This window comes from Silene latifolia, chromosome X (genome assembly GCF_048544455.1).
Source record: "Silene latifolia isolate original U9 population chromosome X, ASM4854445v1, whole genome shotgun sequence".
In the NCBI taxonomy this organism is placed as follows: domain Eukaryota; kingdom Viridiplantae; phylum Streptophyta; class Magnoliopsida; order Caryophyllales; family Caryophyllaceae; genus Silene; species Silene latifolia.
The window spans coordinates 247,840,962-247,857,648 of record NC_133537.1 but is presented as its reverse complement, the minus strand read 5'-3'; the positions used below and the strand labels follow the sequence as shown (position 1 = coordinate 247,857,648).

Here is a 16,687-nt window from a genome sequence, read left to right as displayed (position 1 = left end):
CGAAATATGTTAATTTGGGCAATATGCTGGTTTGGTTGAATGTGTTATTGTCATGTGATTGGTTTTGGGTTATTTGAGCACTCATTGCTTATTTGGATGGTTGTTAGCTTCACCTTAACTCCACATATTCAAACTTGTTTGTCCACCTTCAACCCATTATATAATACTGTGTATTTAATAATTATATAATAATAATATTTTATTGTATTTAGCGAGTTTGGCTTGAGACGGAATAATAATAATAATAATAATAATAGTAATAATAGTAATAATAATAGTAATAATAGTAATAATAATAATAATAATAATAATAATAATAATAATAATAATAATAATAATAATAATAATAATAATAATAATAATAATAATAATAATAATAATAATAATAATAAGGGTAGAGTTCCGGTGAGAACGGGGCTTATCGTGAGAACCGTGAGAACAACTCTCAACCGTCCATCAAATAAGACTGACGACTGAGATTAGACGCGCGCTTCTCTTAGAATTTCACGCAATACAAAAAATAAGATTGTACATGTCAGCAATATCAAGCCTACGTAACAAAATCAAACCACACGAAACAAAATCAATCGATTTCATCATTAATCCTTCCTTAATTTGTAAATTTTTGTCTTTCGATATCAAATTTAGTGATGTAAAATCGTTTATTCATCATCAATTCTTTGTGTTCAAGCGCAAATCGAGTCAATTTGTTCAAACTTTTGCATTCATCAGCTATTCAGTTATTTCAAGGTCAAAACTTTGTAAGGAAAATCGGAATTGATTTCGTCATTCATCTGGAATTATTGTTTTCTACAGTCAATATTGAGGTATGTTCATTCAATGTTATTTAATTCCTTTTTGAATCGTTGTTGAATTGATTTTATGATGATGTTAAAGTTGAATTTGATTAAATTCAACTTAATTTCGGATTTGATTAAATTTAGTTAACTGGATTTAATGTACATAACCACAAAAACATTAATTTTATAATGAAAAGTGTTAAATTAGGGTTTATAGTTTGTTTGTTTGATTTTAGGAGGATGATAAATGCAAATGTACTTTGTGGTGAGAAAAAATGTACTAAAAATAATGAGAAAGGAAAAGTGTGCAATTTGAAGTAACTGAAAAGTAATTTTGCATGTAAAAATAATGTGTTGTGTTGTGCTGTACAGGTTTCATAAGGAAATGTCCAATCAGTCTTAGTGAAATGTGCATTATATATAATAAGGATGTGCAAGTAATTATTACCTTTTGCAAGTAGTCTTGCAATTGTTCAATATGTCAAATGACGGTTTGTAACTTGCTTAAGTGGTGAAAAGACACAACTATTCACATTAATTTGAATATTAATTCTAAATGTACATTATATTAATTATAAAAAAACATGTTCCATCAAATAAATTGTCCACTATCTATATTCATAATTTGCATTTTCTGATAATTATGTGCAACTAAAATATCATTAAGCACTGTTTGAAAAATGTACATTATATTATATTTAAAGGTACATATTTAAAAAAGAACATGGAACATTATTTGGAAAATAAATGTGCTTTCAGTTTAATTCAAATGTCCATTACGTATTTTTATAGTGTGCATATACTGTTTTATGCAAGAGATTTAACTAACATAGATAACTTCACCCAATTTATTAATTACCATGATTATGTTTGTGGCAGTTGAAAAGACACAACTGTTCACCGAATTTAATATCTTATACTGAATTAATCCACTATATAAACCAAGGAGTACACAATTACTTTTCCATCTTACCTTCATTTCTGAAACTTTTTCCAATAACCAAAACTTTTAATCTCTTCAGAAAAGTATTTAATTTTCTTAAAAAAAAACAATGGACTACTCAAAATGCACGATAGTTGCCTACAAGAATGATGCTCACAAACAAAATTTCATGGACCATTATAGGGAATGGAAAGTAAGCCAGTTTTCTTCAAACTGGTTTGATGGAGATGACATTCCTGTGGAGATGGATGTACCATCTCCCAGTAGTCCTTTACATTATTTCCTTACTACTCAGCCTTTGCTCCGAATTTTGTTTGAGCGACTTGGGAGGGAGGAAAAGAAAAACATGGCAATGGTGTGTAAGGGCTGGTCGAAGTGGTTCCTTATAGGGACGGAGCCAGATGTAAAGGAAAGGGATTATTACCGAGGGGTGGTTCGGGAACAGCAAAATGGTATAATCACTGTCACAAACGATCATCGGCTCCTTGAAAGATTCTGCCTTTGAACGACTATATCTAGTCGTGCAGAAATAATTAGACATCATAAACAACATGCACGACAATTTAAAAACCGAAGAGAAGAATATGAAATTGAGGAGCAGTCTGGTGATGAGGGTTATTATGACTCCGACTGTTAGATTGGTTTAGAAATATATTAAGTTAGTTTTCTATTTTATTGTTATTTTATATTATCTTGTGTTTTTTTTTTTCCAGTATAAGCCTTAGTAGGCTTTATCATTTTGAAAGCCTTAAATGGCTTTTGTAAATATTTTACTAATATTAATGAAATAGTATTGTGTCTATTTGTTTGTTTACTGTCATTAGCATTCAATACATTTTATATATGCTCTATCAAAATGGACAACAATATTTCCTATGAACATTAGCAGTAAAATAAATGTTCCTTTAAAGGCATGATAATGGACATTCGAAGGAATACATTATATATGAACCTTTATTTGTACGAAATAACTTGCTTATGTGGTGAAAAGACGAAATTATTCACATTAATTTGAATATTACTTCTAAATGTACATTATATTAATTATAAAAAAACATGTTCCATAAAATAAATTGTCAACTATCTATATTCGTAATTTGCATTTTCTGATAATTAGGTACAACAAAAATATTATTAAGCACTGTTCGGAAAATGTACATTATATTATATTTAAAGGTACATTAAATTATTTAAAAAAGAACATGGACCATTATTTGGAAAAAAATGTGAATTCAGTTTAATTCAAATGTCCATTACGTATTTTCATAATGTGCATATACTGTTTTATGCAATAGATTAAAGTAACATAGATAACTTCACCCAATTTATTAATTACCATGATTATGTTTGTGTCAGTTGAAAAGACACAACTGTTCACATAATTTAATTTCTTATAATCAATTAATCCACTATATAAACCCAAGAGTACACAACTAGTTTTCCATCCTACCTTTTCCAATAACCAAAACTTTTAATCTCTTCAGAAAAGTACTTAATTTTCTTAAAAAAAAAACAATGGACTACTCAAAATGCCTGATAGTTCCCTACAAGAATGATGCTTACAAACAAAATTTCATGGCCCATTATAGGGAATGGAAAGTAAGCCAGTTTTCTTCAAACTGGTTTGATGGAGATGACATTCCTGTGGAGATGGATGTACCATCTCCCAGTCGTCGTTTACATCATTTCCTTACTAATGAGGCATTCCTCCGGATTTTTTTTAATCGACTTGTGAGGGAAGAAAAGAAAAACATGGCCATGGTGTGCAAGGGCTGGTCAAAGTGGTTCCTTATAGGGAACGAGCCAGAGGTAAAGGAGAGGGATTATTACCGAGGCGCGGTTCACGGAAATGAAAATGGTGTAATAACTATCATAAAGAATAATAGGGTCCTTGACAGATTCTGCATCTGCACGACTATGTCTAGTCGTGCAGAAATAATTAAACATCTCAAAAGACAAGAATGACAATTTTTAAAGGAAAGAGAAGAAGAATATGAAATTGAGGAACAGTCTGGGGATGAGGGTTATTATGACTCCGACTGTTAGATTAGTTTAGAAATATGTTGTGTTATCTTCTGTTTATTGTTATTAGGTATTATCTTGTGTTTTTTTTTTCAGTATAAGCCTTAGTAGGCTTTACCATTTTGAAAGCCTGAAATGACTTTTGTAAATATTTTTCTAATATTAATGAAATAATATTATGACTATTTCTTTGTTTAATGTCATTAGCATTCAATACATTATATATATGCTATATCAAAATGGACAACAATATTTCCTATGAACATTAGCAGTAAAATAAATGTTCCTTTAAAGACATGATAATGGACATTCGCAGGAATACATTATATATGAACCTTTATTTGTACGAAATAAATTGCCAATCTTTGTAGAGCATATTAGAATTGGATTACTGCATTATAGGTGCAATAATATTCAATATACTTACTTACTTAACTACTGTTGAACCAGACAATGAGTACAAGTGATGCAACTACATCTTCTTCTACAAATAACAGCTTTAAAACACCAAGGACAAGAATTGAAACATTAAATGCACTCCAGTACATTCCATTCTGTCCAGAGGAAAAGAAACCTAAAGTAGGACAAGTATTCGAAACGCTAGAATCAGCAGAGTTATTCTACAAAGAATATTGTACAATCTGTGGGTTTACGCCAAGACTTGCAACAACAAAAAGGATTAAAGGCAATGAGTTACCAAACAGTTTTGCATTAAGGAATGTTGTCTGCAATAGGCAAGGTGTAAAGGAAAGTAGGAAAAGGAAGAGGACTGATACTGATACCGATACCTGCTGAGAATGATGCGAGAATCGATGTGACGACATAAGCCGTGTGAGGCCGATTACAAGAATTGACTGTCGTGCATTAATGCAGTTTAAATACCAAGAAAATGGAACTTATATTGTTACCAGATTCGATGAAGCGCATAACCATCCACTTGCTTCGCCTGAATCTACAATATTCTTGAAAGGAAACCGAAAAATGACAGAGGTACAGAAGCAATTTGTCACAAAGGTAAAGGTGTTAAAACTAGGTGGTGTGAAAGCCTATAGAGGTTGGAAGGAGCTGTGTGGAGGTTACGACAACATTGGGGTTACTGAGGTTGATTTCAAAAACTTTGTCAGGGACATAAAAACCTACGTTGGTAATTTTGATGGACAAATGTTTGTTGAAAATCTTATTGGGAGAAAAGACACATGCAGTTCATTTTACTTTGATTTTATAGTAGATGAAAACAAGTGCCTGGCTGGAGTGTTTTGGGCAGATCCGATCTGCATAAAGAACTACATGCTATTCGGTGAGGTTTTATCAGCAGATGATACATATGGAACAAACAAATACGATATGGTGTTTGTGCCTTTCACAGGAGTTGATCACCACAAAAGGTGCATAACGTTAGGAGCTGGGTTGATAGGTGATGAAAGTATTGAGTGTTATACGTGGCTGTTCAAGACATTTTTGGAAGCAATGGGCGGGTGCCAACCGATAATTATAATTACTGATCAGGACAAATCAATGAAGTCGGTAGTCCCGAAAGTGTTTAAGGAGTCAACACACAGACTGTGCATGTGGCACATAATGAAGAAACTAAGAGAGAAAGTCAGTTATCAACTGTTTCAAGATGAGGATTTTAAGACCAAGCTCAATAGGTGTGTTTGGAACAACCAACTTAAGCCTGATGAATTCGAAGAACAATGGGGGAAGATAATGACTGATTATCAACTTGTAGAACACGAGTGGTTTTCAGATTTGTACGATCTCGGGAACAAAGGATCCCCGCCTATTTTAAAGATGTTTCAATGTCTGGCTTGATGAGGGTTACTTCTAGGTCTGAGAGTGAAAACAGTTTCTTTGACAGGTTCCTCACACCTCATTTGACTCTTGTTGAGTTTTGGGTGTGCTATGAGAGTGCCTTGGAAGCACAAATACACAAGCAGTCCAAATTGAACAGTGACAACAAACACTCTGAAATCCCACGGAAAACAAAGTCAAACCTTGAAGTCCATGCTTCTGAAATGTACTCGCACAACATTTTCAAAGACTTCCAAACAGAATTGGTTGCAGCTTTGTCTGATTGTCGTTTTAAAGATGTGGAGAAGATTGATGAGACAAAAAAATATATTCTAACAGACTTGCAGATGCCAAATAAGTCATGGAATGTAGCATATTCACCAGATAACATGAAGATTACTTGTTCCTGTTCTATGTTTCAGGGAATGGGCTTGTTGTGCAGGCACTGCCTTTGGATTCTACACAACCAAGATTTTTAGAAAATACCAGAGCAGTACATAACGCAAAGATGGACAAAAGCTGCAATGACTAAGCCTGTCTTTGACAAAGATGGCAAACTGATAGATGTCTCTAAAAAGTTTTATGACCGGAAAAGTTTGAGTACTGAGCTGTGGCAAGAGGTTTATTCTTGTGTCAGCGTAGCTGAGTGTGATGATAACGATATGAAGCTTTTGATTGAAAAACTGAGAGATATTAGATTGGATATGATTAGTAACAGAAGTGTACCAGCAAAGAAGAAAGACAAGATGAAAGAAATAGAAAAGTACGTGGGCTGCAAAATACCTGAGAAGTTGGTGATTCATGTTCCTAAAAAATCTATAAACAAGGGTAGGACCAAGGGCAAGAGAATTGAATCACAAATGTTAAAAGCCCTAAAGAAGAGAGGAAAAGAGAAGAGGTACTGCAAAATATGTGGCCGCCAAGGACACAACTCTAGGACTTGCAAAGAAACAAACCATCTGACAGGTATGTATAATTTGGTTTCTTGTTAAAGCATATTACATTAATGTTAAATAATTATTAAATTATACAAGCATATCGCATAGTGTTTACCTTCCAAAATCATCAATCTTATATGGAGGCACATAAGCTCTTTGTGCAATGAACATTATGGTTGTTCTAAAGGAACAGATGAGAATTTCAGCAATGTATATTTGGTTAACATTAAATCTATTATCAATTTAGTTGTTCATTTTGGCCATTTTCTCCTTATAAAATCTGATATTTAATTTACATTTTGTTGCATATTCACCAAATACTACCATGAAGATGACGACGATAAAGGAGATGAATCTGATGATGTGGAGGACGACGATGAAGAAGATGAATCTGATAACGAAGTGGAAGGTGCAAATTTTTGATTCAAGGATAGACATCCATAATATACACTACGAGAACATTCTTAAAGGCTTGTATGCACAATTCGATTTTACTGCCAAAGTACATTACTCTTATAGGGAAAGTATATTACATTTGTATTAAAGGATCATTATTCTTGTTCTGCAAGGAACATTCTTAAAGGCTTGTATATACATTATACTCTTATAGCCAAAGTACATTACTCTTATAGCCAAAGTATATTACATTTAAATTAAAGGATCATTATTGTTGTTCTGCAAGGAACATTCTTAAAGGCTTGTATGTACATTACTCTTATAGCCAAAGTACATTACTCTTATAGCCAAAGTATATTACATTTGTATTAAAGGTTCATTATTGTTGTTCTCACAGGACATCATCAACTTGATTCGAATTGTTTTCCAAGAGTACAATAATTTTAAGGCGTTTTGCACAATAAACATTATTGTTGTTCAGTAAGAACATAATAAACTTTATTGAAATTTGTTTCCGCAATATAACACTCTCTTGAATTAAAATTTTTTCAAACTTCAGGTTGTACGACTCGCAGCTTCCTCAATATATGTTACATTACTCACACAAATGTCACAAACGAAACTAAAAAAAGTTTTTACACTTCAATTCAAGATCTTCCTCATCTTCATCGTCATATTCTTCCCATGGCAAAGGGTTTGAACGGAAATCCATTGCCTTCTTTAGTATAGCATCAAAACATACATTGCCTTCTCGTTGAAATCATATATGAAATGTATTTCTTCCGAGAATCGTAGGGGAGCATCCTAGCAAAATAAAGAAAACAAGGGGTTAGAACATGTACAAATGTGTACTGAATTATGTATTAAAAATAATTGTATTACTTTTGAAACTCACATCGCCTTTTTTAAGCCCACAGGTCCAATTTAGATTACCCTTAAATGTCTCCATATGTCTCATAACGTAAACACCACAATCAGTCTTGTTAGTGTTGTTTCTCCACTTCATCTTTGCAAGAATAGGCTGCAGTTTTTTAATGCGATTAACTTTTACCTTTGAAACACCGATGTCTTTCAAGTATTCTGCTAGAACATTACGCTGGCGAAGAAGGGGTGCAAGAAAACATTAGGACACTAATAATTATGAGGTACAATATCACAAAAATTAGAAAATTAAGACAGACACAAAATTTTTGGAGAAGGTACACTCTATGTAAAGTCATTGTACATTCACAATAATGAATAAGAACAAGATGTAGTGTTTGTTAAGCAAAAGACAAAGATAGAATCTTACAAAAGACAGTGGTCTATCGTGGAAAAATTCTTCCGGTTTTCCGTCACGATGCACATTATCAATGATGATGAACTTATACTTGTTCTTTCCAATGACTAGTAAATTATAATGCCTTTTATATATAACTCGGGAAGAAGAATCAGAGATTTTAAAAGATTTAATTAGGCAACAAGCAAATTAAATATAACATGCAGAAAGAGTGTATATTGTCAATGCTAACCAAATCAATTCTATCTGGGTTAACCGAGAATTGGGTAAACTCTTCTTTCATTATATCCTTAATCACGATAAAATTTTCAACGTTGTTCGAGTTCTCCATGAAGCATCGTCAGATATGCAAGACAAGTAAAGTTTTTGATGTTAATCAAGGGAAAAAACATTACAAAATTTACTTGTTGAAATAAGTTTATATAAATATTTGACTTACGATACACTGTGTGGTGAAAAAAAAATCGATAAGGCTCGGAAGAGTTTCTTCTAAATTCCTTGGCATTCAAAAGTTTTGCCCAACAATCGATCACATCACTGTTAAATATTTAGATTGTCGTAGCGTTGCCATTTCAATACGCCGAAGAGAAATTTCACCCACGTGCACAAGAAGTTCCCTGGTTCAGGACTACCAGTGTTAACTCAAAACAGGATACATAACATTTTAAATTTAAATATTGTACATTAGTAGAGATATATATATACCTGGCTAAATCGGTATGTTTTCCTCTACTATACGACACATAATCAGCAATGCAATTAAAAACTCAAGAAGAGGAGTAATAATGCATGTATATGTGCTTAGTAAATTACGATTTGCAAGGATGCTAAGAGACTCTGGTTGACTTCTTTCATGTTCATGAACATTTTTATTGTTGATGACTTCGCCCTTGGTAATGTCACCACTGTCAACCAGATTATGCTCATTTATATTACTCACATCTGTCATGTTCTCATTCTTCTCAGAAGCATCATAGCCATCTGGTATAATATTCCCTTCTGTACAACCTACCTCCATTCTTCTCTTCTTAACCCTAACAGTCTCATTGTTCTCAGGGACACCAATATCATCGGTACTCTTCTCTCTCTTTCCAACTACCTCATCTTCTATCTTCTCATCCCCAACAGTCTCATCACCCTCGTAGAATTCTTCATCAGACGAATCCAGTTTCTTTGGGAAGGGCTTCTCTTGATACTGCTTCACCTTTATTAAAACGTCATCACAAACAATGTTGCACTTGGATGAAAGCAAAGTGCAAAGATATTTGATTCTCAATATTCGAAGTCCATCCATCTACAAAAGTTAAAATATCTTGAGGATAGGTAACTTATAAACAAGAATGTGCTTTTAATACTTTAAGAAAGATCATTTAATTAAACCAAAAGTACATTTACAATTATTGGATATAAATTATTTAGAAATTTACGTTGTTTTTTGTCAACCCACAAGTCCAATACTGACCCCCCCCCCCCCTCTTGTACGTTTCCATGTGTTTCATTGTGTAAATACCACAGTCAACAACATTTTGATGGTTTCTCCAAGGCATTTTCAATACAGCAGGCTCCATTGCTCTTACTCTTTCCTTCAAATCACCAATGTCATTGAAATATTCTGCCAAATCATTACGCTGCATGGAAAAATTCAGATCAAACTGTATAGAGAGACCGTGCAAAAAATGTGACATTGTAAAAGAAAAAATAACCAATGAAAGGCAACTAAACAATTACCATATTCCAAGGTTTGTTTCCATAACGAGGTTTTGGGGTTTCATCATGCTGTTGATTATCAAGAATGACAAACTTGTCCTTCTCCATATTGAATACGAACAGGTAAAAATGCTTGTCGGATATTATTGGAAAAAAAAACTGTTTTATATAAGAAATGATTAGAAGATACAACAGACATAAAATTTGTTATGAGAGTAAATTAGCAGCAGAAAACACTTTGTATTGACTATATATATTGTTTGAGCTAACCATATCAACTTTTGTCACATCAATAATCCCAGCATGATTTAACTCATTTCTAAAATGCCTCTTGAATACTTCCAATTCTCTTTCAAATTTGAATTCTTTCCTTTGCCCTTGAAATGCTTGCTGCACACACAGAACATAATATTCTTCTATTAATATACACTTGTATAACATAAAATTATTTTAATATAGAATGAAATAAAATTTTACATACAAATACGAGGGTTGAAGCAAAGAATCGACGTGGTGCTGAAGATTTTCTTTCAAGTTCATTGAAATTCAAGTAAGCTGACCAACAATCAACCACAAAGATCTCGCTATATACCGAGGTGGTTTTAGAGATGCAAAAAGATATCGGTTACCCACGACATTCTTAAACTCAAAGAGCTTCTCACTGGTTCGACGTTACACAAAAACAAGTCGATTAATTACACATATGTACATTATCTTTATTAATAATGAACATAATACCCAAACGAAATGTACAGAATGATTAAATAAAAGAAACATAATGAGTAGAATAAAATATACCTAGCAAGAACAGTGCCTTTTCCCTTGGTGTAGTAGACGTGAGTCGCAATACGATCTTTGAAACTTAGATGGTTCTCGTACATGGTTCGGTGTCTCCTCTTAGTAAATCAAGTTCAGTACTAATATCTAAGCTTGGATTGGGATTGGTTGCCTTGGGTTCTTCACTATAATCTTCAGATAACATGCTACATACAAGGGTATTTATAAGATTATCCGTATTGGCTTCTTTCTCATTCTCCACGTCACTATCAACATAAAGATGCTTCGAATCATTTCGTACATTTTTGTCATCATCTTTCTTGTTGTCAACATTCCCATTTTCACACTCCCCTTCTGACACCTCTTTCTTGTTGTCACACTCCCCTTCTGACACCTCTGTCTTGTTGTCTTCATTCCCATTTTCAACCTCAACTGTTTCAACTTTAGTTTCTTCTGACTCTCCTTTTGACACCCCTTCCTTGTTATCTTCATTCCCATTGTCAACTAATTCACCTTCTTTTCTAAATGCACAAGGCTTCTGGAATAGTTGAAATGTATCAAATTAAAGAACAATACACTTGATGCGTGACTTTTATATGATGTTTTACATCCCATTTTACACGCATTTCAGAGCTCATTCATGTAGTTTATGCTACATTTCTCCCTATTTCCGTCTACTTCCGTATTTTTGTACATTATTGCAGAAATGTGAAGAATCCAGCGGAAATCGAGCTAAATCCGTCCCCGAGTATCCTGCATTGCATGTGACGAGAAGTATTTGCTTAAGGAACGAGCTTGGCGCGCATTTCAAGGCCCAAAAGACAATTCCACGAGTTTATAGAAGTCAAGTAGCAGCTCATCCAGTCGATCGACCATCACCCTCAGTCGATCGACCAATTATCGGGTTACAGAAGCTACTGTTCAACGCTATCCCAGTCGATCGACCACCTACCTTAGTCGATCGACCACACCGCTGTTCCAGACGTGAATTAAAAGACCGAGGAACTTGAAGCCCATTAAGTTTAGGTTTTGGAATAATTGTTACGTATATTTTCTATATAACGTAACTGAGAATACCTAGTTTATATCAAGCTTTATTATCAGAATTTTACATTAAGTTTTAGTTTACTAATTAGGGTTTGGGATATTAATTTGCATTGGATTTCCGTTGTGCTTTCAATCACTCCGTTACATTCCTTCTGCGAAATTCGGTATTCCTTCTGTTCTAATTTCCAGATTATTACTTATTTTCGTCATTAGTATAGAATTGCTAGTTAATTCCCACAGCCAATTTATTGTTTATGTTAATTATTCTCTTTGTCGTTTCAAGCATGAATCCGTTAGTTAATTTCATCATTAAAGTTATTGTTTTTACCCTTAGCATGAGTAGCTAAATAGATTGTGCTAGGATGTAGGCGAGTTTTAGCGTAGGCGGCAAAGTATTGAACACGGCCTGATTCGCATGTCAGTCGATCGACTGGCATTATCGGTCGATCGACTGACCTCGTGAGGTTACCCTTCGTTTTAATTGATTTTAATCTTGTATTTGACGAATCGAATGCATGCGACCAGTCAGATGCTTATTTTATGACCGACCCATTAGAATGAAAGATAGGGAAAGTTATTTGACCACCAATTAAATCGACTAAACTGTGCTAAGATCGAAAGATAGGTATAGTTTAGACCGTTAGTCACTTTTCAGGACGAGAGTCAGTATTAGTGATATTAGGGACCTATAGCGAGATCGAAAGATGTTATTTGTTAAGAGTGGACCGAGAGGACCTCTTCTTTCCCGCCTCACTTGTGTTCGATTTAGACCTGTTTAGTATGCTGCCGCCGAAGCTTTAATAAACCGATCATCCTAGTACCTCTTCTTTATCTGTTAAACCGTCTTTCTAGTTTATTATCTTTATTTGTTCTTAGCTGTAGACCATCTCAACTCAACCCCCACAATTGTTACCTTAGACTGAATATAAATCAACTAGAATTTACATCTGCCTCCTTGTGGTTCGACCCTGTTACCACTAGCCTAGGTTAGTCTTAATAGGAAATTATAAATCTTATTTTTGGTACTCACAACGACGGGAATCAAATTTTGGCGCCGTTGCCGGGGAGGCAATAGTCCTAATTTTAGTTGTTTTTATTTTTAGTCTTTCTTAGTTTAAGGGACTTCTGTTCCTTAAACTTTTCTTATATTCTTTTTGTAGTTTCCTCTTATGCGCAGGTCACAGGGTGGTGAACTAGTACCATTTGACCCTGAGTTAGAGAAATCTTTGCGCGAGTTGAGACGAACACAAAGGGTACTACCGACAGAGGAAGAGCCGAGTACTCGTCAAGCTATTACGAGAACGATCCGTTCAAGAAGACCCACAGATCTTCACCCGTTTCCACTTCTTCACCGAGACAGTTACTTCTCCGAAATTCCAGTCATGGCCGAGGAAGCGAGTATAGCTAGTCATTCTGAGCCGACAAATTGAAAACTTATATAAGGGGTTCGAATTACCAGGACATGCTAGGAAGTTCGAACCAAAGCCTTCATACATTAGCATGGTTGAGAAGAACCGATTCGGGAGCTGCAAATGAAGATGCAGCTAAGCATATGGAGACCTTTATTGACTACTGTTGTTCCATACCCCCACCAACCGGCGTGACCCAAGACCAGATCAAGGAGACCATGTTCATCTTCTCCCTTCGTGATGCTGCAAGGGAGTGGTATAGAGATTTGGACCGAACCGTTCAGGGGATCACCGATTGGAATTCATTGGCATTGGCATTCTACAAGAAGTACTTTTCCGCTTCAAGGACGATTGCTATTAGAGCTCAAATCACGGGCTTTAAACAAGGGCCGGATGAGAACTTCCACGAAGCATGGGTCCGTTTTAAGAAGTTGGTGCGAACCATACCGCACCATGGGTTCGAAAAGTGGAGCTTGTGCAATCATTTCTACAATGGGTTGTACGACGATCAGAGGGCCATTTTGGATGCTGCAGCCAATGGACGATTCGCTGAAAATTTGGGAGCAACCAAGGGATGGAAGATCATTGACGATCTAGCTACCCACAAGGCCGAGTATGGGAATTCCAGAGGGAACCAGAGGAGAGCTGCTGAATCTTCCTCTGTTGCTGCACTTGAGGCTCTCACTGCGAGATTTGACAAGTATGAACTAGGAGGACCTTCTAAAGGTGGGATGTACCAAGTAAATGCTGTGTCAGACGGTCCTTTCGTCTGTGAAAGGTGTGGAGCCGAGGGACATGTCTCGAAAAACTCGCCTAGTCCCTTTGAGTCTTGTCGCCTTTCAACACTATAGGCAAACCAACACCTACTATGAGCCGAATACCCATCCAAACTTGAGTTGGAGGAGCCAAAATGTCCTAAACCCAACTCAAGCTCCGCCGCAGCAAAGAAGAACCGTATGTGCCCCCTCATCAAAAGCAACAACAATATCGAAACCTCCCTATGTGCCGCAAAGAAGAACAATCGCAGATTCTGAATTTTCCGAGCTTAAGAACTTGTTGCTAAAGGAGTCCCAAGCAAGAGAGGCCGGGATGAAGCTACTAGAGAGCCAAATTGCTCAATTGGCTAGCAAAAGCAACACTCGAGCTCCCGGACACTTGCCGACCCAAACTGACCAAAAGGAGACCTTAAATGCCATCACTTTGAGGAGCGGGTCCACCCTTGATGGTCCTGCCATGGTCGAGGACGCTGTTGAAAAAGATGAGCCGGAAATAACTCAAAAGAAAGCTTCAACGAATAAATCAAAGAAACAGTAGTCTACCGGGTATATCGACGATCGACGATATACCTAGTCGATCGACTGAAGCACGGGTTACAGGAGCTTCTGGAACAGTACATCTCAGTCGATCGACTGAGGATAGTGGTCGATCGACCGAGATTACTGCTGATAGCGAGGAATTTCGTCCTTTAATGCCAAATAATCTGCGAGACCACTTGTTTCGGGGTTCGACAGTCCCGAAGACATTAGGACAAGACCCGAATGCTGATGGGTCAGTCCTGGCTTCGAAGTTCGATCCAATGACGGTTAATGGTTCTCACTTAAGACGGTCTGAGGAAGGGTCAAGCTTCAACAAGGAAAAGGTGGTGGACTTTCAGCCTAAGTCCACGGATACCGGCACACGCGATTTAGAGGAGAGGGCTAAGGTAATTCTTACAGACCCCTTACCCGAGAGGCTAGTGCCGACCAAGGAACAGTATCTTTCAGCAAATTTGAAAAAGTTATCCGTAGTCCGAATGTACGGGTTCCTTTTCTCGAGTTAGTTAACCAAGTGCCCGCTTATACTAAATTTATGAAACAACTTTTGTCCAAGAAGCGGTCACTTGAAACGATGGCACACTGTCGCACTTACTAAGGAGTCTTGCTCCTATCTCTCTCACACCGCACCCCTTAAGTTAGAGGACCCTGCGGTTTTTTCTTCCTTGCAACATAGGTACCTTCTCAATTGAGAAGGCATTGTGTGATTTAGGGGCTAGTATAAGCGTCATGCCCTTGAGTCTAGCTAGGAAGCTTAAGTTTACCCGGTTTGCTATCACGGACATGACATTCGGATGGTCGACCGATCTGCGGTCGAGCCTATAGGAGTCCTAGAGGACATACCCGTCCAAATAGGGAAGTTTTTCTTCCTGTTGACTTTGTTGTCCTTGACATGCCCGAGGATGCCCATATACCGATCATCCTAGGTAGGCCGTTTGCACACTTTGGTGCGCTTATTGACGTAGGCTCTGGAACTTTGACCTTCAAAGTTGAGAAACATTCTATCATTTTTGCCCAACCTGCTAAGAAGAAGGACCCCATGTGGCATGTTACTTGTAATACGGTTTCTGAAAAGAAATCGTACTTTGCGCTTCCTGAATTGCCTGTCTCTATTACTACTCCTGTGCTAACCCCTCTGCCCCAGATTGGGAGCAGAAAGGAGGAAGAATCTGTTGTTTTAGACATTGCAGGAGCTGGTTTGGGGAAGGATGAGCTGCAAGTCACTCTAGCTATGACAAAGCCTATCATTCAAAGAGGAGGTCTTGGTTGCCTGAGCTATGGAATTTATGAGATAGTTGATGATGAGCCAGTCAAAGCAAAGGAGTCCGACTTGGATTCCGATGAGCCCAAAGAGACCTTTGACTGGGGAGATGATGAGAATGCTGATCCGTTGAGCCATACGGATGTGGAAGCTAAGAAGGGTGCAGCCGCTCAGATAAGCACCATTGAGGCTACCTCTAGTAGCCAGAAGCCGACGAAATGGGCCATACCGTGGTCCTTCTTGATCAACTATTAGTTGATCGAGCTCGTTATAAACTTCATTTTATTTGCTTTGTTAAGACATTATGTATTGCTTTGTGTGCGCGAAAACTTCGCATTTTATTTCGCTTGTTTAGGATTCTTAAGTACTTTAGACTTTATTCTGGGTTTTGCGCAATTTTGGGCGCGTATTATTGTGCACTTGCAGGTATTTAGAGCTTGTTAGCTCAAATCATTGAGCAATTACGAAGAAATATGAGGTTGCAAATTGTGTTTTCGATCGGTCGATCGTTCCGAAGTGGTCGATCGACTAATCTGCAGTTCCGGCGACATCTTTGTTCATGTGTACCGGTCGATCGATCAGGTTAAGTGGTCGATCGACCGCTGTTCTTTTGACTTATTCACGACCTCTCCCCTTCTGTGTTTGGTCTATATGCGGACTTAAGGGAGTTTTCTACTCCACTTTACTTTCCGTCCCTTTCCTTATTTCTTTTATTTTCTCAATTGTGCACATATTTACCGCTTCAAAATTTTTTCTCTCGGTCTTATGCGTGGTATTTTCTGTCTTTCAGGTACTTTTTAGTAGCACTGCTGGCTACTGAAACCTCCTAGCTCACGCTGGTTTGGGGAGGTTTCCTTTGCTGCTCTTCAAGTCTTGTAAGTTCCTGATTTCTTTACCTCATGTCATATTTTAATTCCTTTCTCGCAAATTCCCATTTCTCTTTTCTTCATTATATGATTTTGCACAATGGGGACATTGTGCGATTTGGTTTGGGGAAGGGTTTT

The 16,687-nt window shown here is 36.6% G+C and overlaps 2 protein-coding genes across 2 annotated transcripts; both read left to right on the top strand.

The window, feature by feature from the left end:
- The first annotated feature begins 4,632 nt into the window (after positions 1–4,632).
- On the top strand, positions 4,633–5,577 carry LOC141619900 (protein FAR1-RELATED SEQUENCE 5-like). Its single transcript, XM_074436913.1, has one exon. It carries the CDS (start codon positions 4,633–4,635, stop codon positions 5,575–5,577), a length of 945 nt encoding a protein of 314 aa, XP_074293014.1.
- Positions 5,577–6,035, top strand: LOC141619899 (protein FAR1-RELATED SEQUENCE 5-like). The gene has a single exon (XM_074436912.1). It carries the CDS (start codon positions 5,577–5,579, stop codon positions 6,033–6,035), a length of 459 nt encoding a protein of 152 aa, XP_074293013.1.
- Positions 6,036–16,687: the final 10,652 nt, after the last annotated feature.

Coding starts and splice junctions, on each gene's coding strand:
- LOC141619900 (XM_074436913.1), top strand. CDS start 4,633: ATGCAGTTTAAATACCAAGAAAATGGAACTTATATTGTTACCAGATTC.
- LOC141619899 (XM_074436912.1), top strand. CDS start 5,577: ATGAGGGTTACTTCTAGGTCTGAGAGTGAAAACAGTTTCTTTGACAGG.